This window comes from Papio anubis, chromosome 7, assembly GCF_008728515.1.
Source record: "Papio anubis isolate 15944 chromosome 7, Panubis1.0, whole genome shotgun sequence".
NCBI classification, from domain to species: domain Eukaryota; kingdom Metazoa; phylum Chordata; class Mammalia; order Primates; family Cercopithecidae; genus Papio; species Papio anubis.
In genome coordinates, this window is record NC_044982.1 from 98112334 (window position 1) to 98115214 (window position 2881).

At 42.5% G+C, this 2881-nt stretch overlaps 1 protein-coding gene across 13 annotated transcripts in view; it reads left to right on the forward strand.

Annotated features, from left to right (window-relative positions):
- Positions 1 to 2881, forward strand: part of PRC1 (protein regulator of cytokinesis 1) — a 28574-nt gene that overhangs the window by 10602 nt on the left and 15091 nt on the right. For 9 of the 13 annotated variants that reach the window (XM_009199917.2, XM_009199919.2, XM_009199921.3 and 6 more), the window contains exons 4-5: positions 1916 to 2194; positions 2273 to 2443. In XM_009199917.2, the coding sequence (XP_009198181.1) occupies positions 1916 to 2194; positions 2273 to 2443 (450 nt within the window). The remainder of the gene's footprint in view (positions 1 to 1915; positions 2195 to 2272; positions 2444 to 2881) is intronic. The other 4 variants (XM_009199920.2, XM_009199928.3, XM_003919400.4 and 1 more) reach the window with 1 other exon arrangement.

A 2881-nucleotide genomic window follows, 5' to 3' on the forward strand; every position in this document is an offset into this window, starting at 1 on the left:
TATCATACCCAGAAGCTGCATACCACTGAACCAGCCAAAATAGCTACTTCAGAAGAAATGTCTCAAAAGCTGGAATATTGGGAGTGCATAGTCCAGTTCAGAGCATGCCATGACATCCATGTGGGTATGGAGCTGAGAAGTGGCTATATTGTGGTCCACTGCAAGTCAGGGACTTGAGTGAGGACACCAGAAAGGATGAAATGAATAACAGATGGGGTCCTGAAAAATATCTGCTTAGAACCAGTAAAAACAGTGCCAGGATCATAAAAATTCAGACAGATGTGGAGCTTGGAAAGATAATGAGTACATCCATAAGGTTCTCAGGTCCCTCTTCCTGTTACAGGAAGACCTGCCTGGGTATCTATTTGGAGTTAGCTTAGGAGGGAGACCGCCTTTAAAGGGCAAAGGATAATTCATACCTGGTAGCCAAGAGCAATCAGGCAGAAGAGAACATGAAGTGGAGCTTCCTGGAGTCAACATAAATTTCATAAATATAATTGATTTTGGACATAGTTTCTCTTTCTTTTTTCACATTCAATGTGAAATTGGGCGAGAAGTGAGGTGTACGATGATATATCTCCCTTAAGTTGCCTGATATTCCTAGTTCACAATGTTAAATGAAATTGTGTAAATTTATAGGACATATAGGAAAAATTTTTATGTCCTATAAAAAATGCCACTTTTTTTTTCTTGTTAACCAATTAGGAGCAGAGCAGGGACTACCAGAAGGGTTTTTGTTGGTAAGGTGAGACGATGTTCATAGGATTAGCAGGGTGAGTATTTAGATATGAGCTAGGCATGCCACCCTACAGCTAACCCAAAGGAAGTTTTCCAGCCAATTTACGCATTTATTTATTTATTTATTTAGAGACAGAGTCTCGCTGTGTTGCCCAGGCTGGAGTGCAACGGCGCAGTCTCGGCTCACTGCAACCTCCACCTCCCGGGTTCAAGCGATTCTCCTGCCTTAGCCTCCCAAGTAGCTGGGATTACAGGTGCCCGTCACCATGCCTGGCTAATTTTTCTATTTTTAGTAAAGAGGGGGTTTCACCATGTTGGCCAGGCTGGTCTCCAACTGCTGACCTCATAATCCCAAAGTGCTGGGATTATAGGTGTAAGCCACCGTGCCTCCCAAAGTGCTGGGATTATAGGTGTCAGCCACCGTGCCTGGCTGCCAACTTACACTTTTTATAAAAGTGTCTAGTGCCTGGAGTAGTCTAATCATAGAGAGAAAAGGTAGAATGGTGGTTGCCAGGCTTGGAGAAAGGAAAAAAATGGGGACTTATTGTTTGAGTATGAAGTTTCACTTTTGCAAGAGGAAATGAGTTTTGGAGGTGATGGTCATGATTGCACAGCAGTATGACTGTACTTAATACCACTGAACTGTACACTTAATGGTTAAGATGATAAATTTTATGTTATATGTATTCTTTTTTTTTTTCGAGACGGAGTCTCGCTGTGTCGCCCAGGCTGGAGTGCAGTGGCGCGATCTGGGCTCACTGCAAGCTCTGCCTCCCTGGTTCACGCCATTCTCCTGCCTCAGCCTCCCAAGTAGCTGGGACTACAGGCGCCTGCCACCTCGCCCGGCTAGTTTTTTGTATTTTTTTTATTAGAGATGGGGTTTCACCGTGTTAGCCAGGATGGTCTCAATCTCCTGACCTGGTGATCCGCCCGTCTCGGCCTCCCAAAGTGCTGGGATTACAGCCTTGAGCCACCGTGCCTGGCCTATGTTACATGTATTCTACCACAAGTTTTAAAATTGGAGGAAAAAGTACCCTATTCACCTTTCCTCACTGGGACCTTCCTTTGGAAACCCTCTTTATGCCATATTCTGTTGACCATGAGTTGACTTACTTGTAAGTTTAACTGAAAGTCTGTCATCCAAGCCTTCTTATGTTATCCTTCTCTTCCTTTGAAGGAATTCACTTGGAATCTTGTAACAGTGGTACATTGTCTTATTCAGGAAGAAGGAGAGACAACCATCTTGCAACTAGAAAAAGATTTGCGCACCCAGGTGGAATTGATGCGAAAACAGAAAAAGGAGAGAAAACAGGAACTGAAGCTACTTCAAGAGCAAGATCAAGAACTGTGTGAAATTCTTTGTATGCCCCGCTACGATATTGACAGTGCCTCAGTGCCCAGCTTAGAGGAGCTGAACCAGTTCAGGCAACATGTGACAACTTTGAGGGAAACAAAGGTACACTGCCTACATTTGTACTTCCTAAAAACCACTTTGGTTTTCCTCTAGGTATCTTGTAATTGCTTTGTTTTAAAGGCTTCTAGGCGTGAGGAGTTTGTCAGTATAAAGAGACAGATCATACTGTGTATGGAAGAATTAGACCACACCCCAGACACAAGCTTTGAAAGAGATGTGGCGTGTGAAGACGAAGATGCCTTTTGTTTGTCTTTGGAGAATATTGCAACACTACAAAAGTTGCTACGGCAGGTACTGTCTTCTCAAATTATGCCCTAGGATCTCCGTAGTATATAGTTTGAAAAGAACTGACAGCTGTTTCTTCAGTCTTAAATAAGGAGACAATGTAAGATGAGAGAATGAGGGAAGATAAGGATAGTAATATATGATATACAACCTTGATTTTTGTTTACTAGTTAAAAAAGCTTTATATGTAGCTCCAAGAAAATGAAATTATAGATGAAATAACATTAGTCATTTGAATTAGATTAGTGTTTAATTAAAATTGTTTTCAGTTCTAAATTTGAATGCTATTTCTTGGAGTTCGAGATCCTGACAGCCTTACAGCTTGTGTTTAGGAGGCATGAAAACATGCTACTTTGAGTTCTCATGAAAGTGCCTCCTCTACCCGTGGGTCCAGATGTTTCTTTGCGGGAGGCCAGAGGGTTAGCTCTGTGCTGCTGCTTTGCT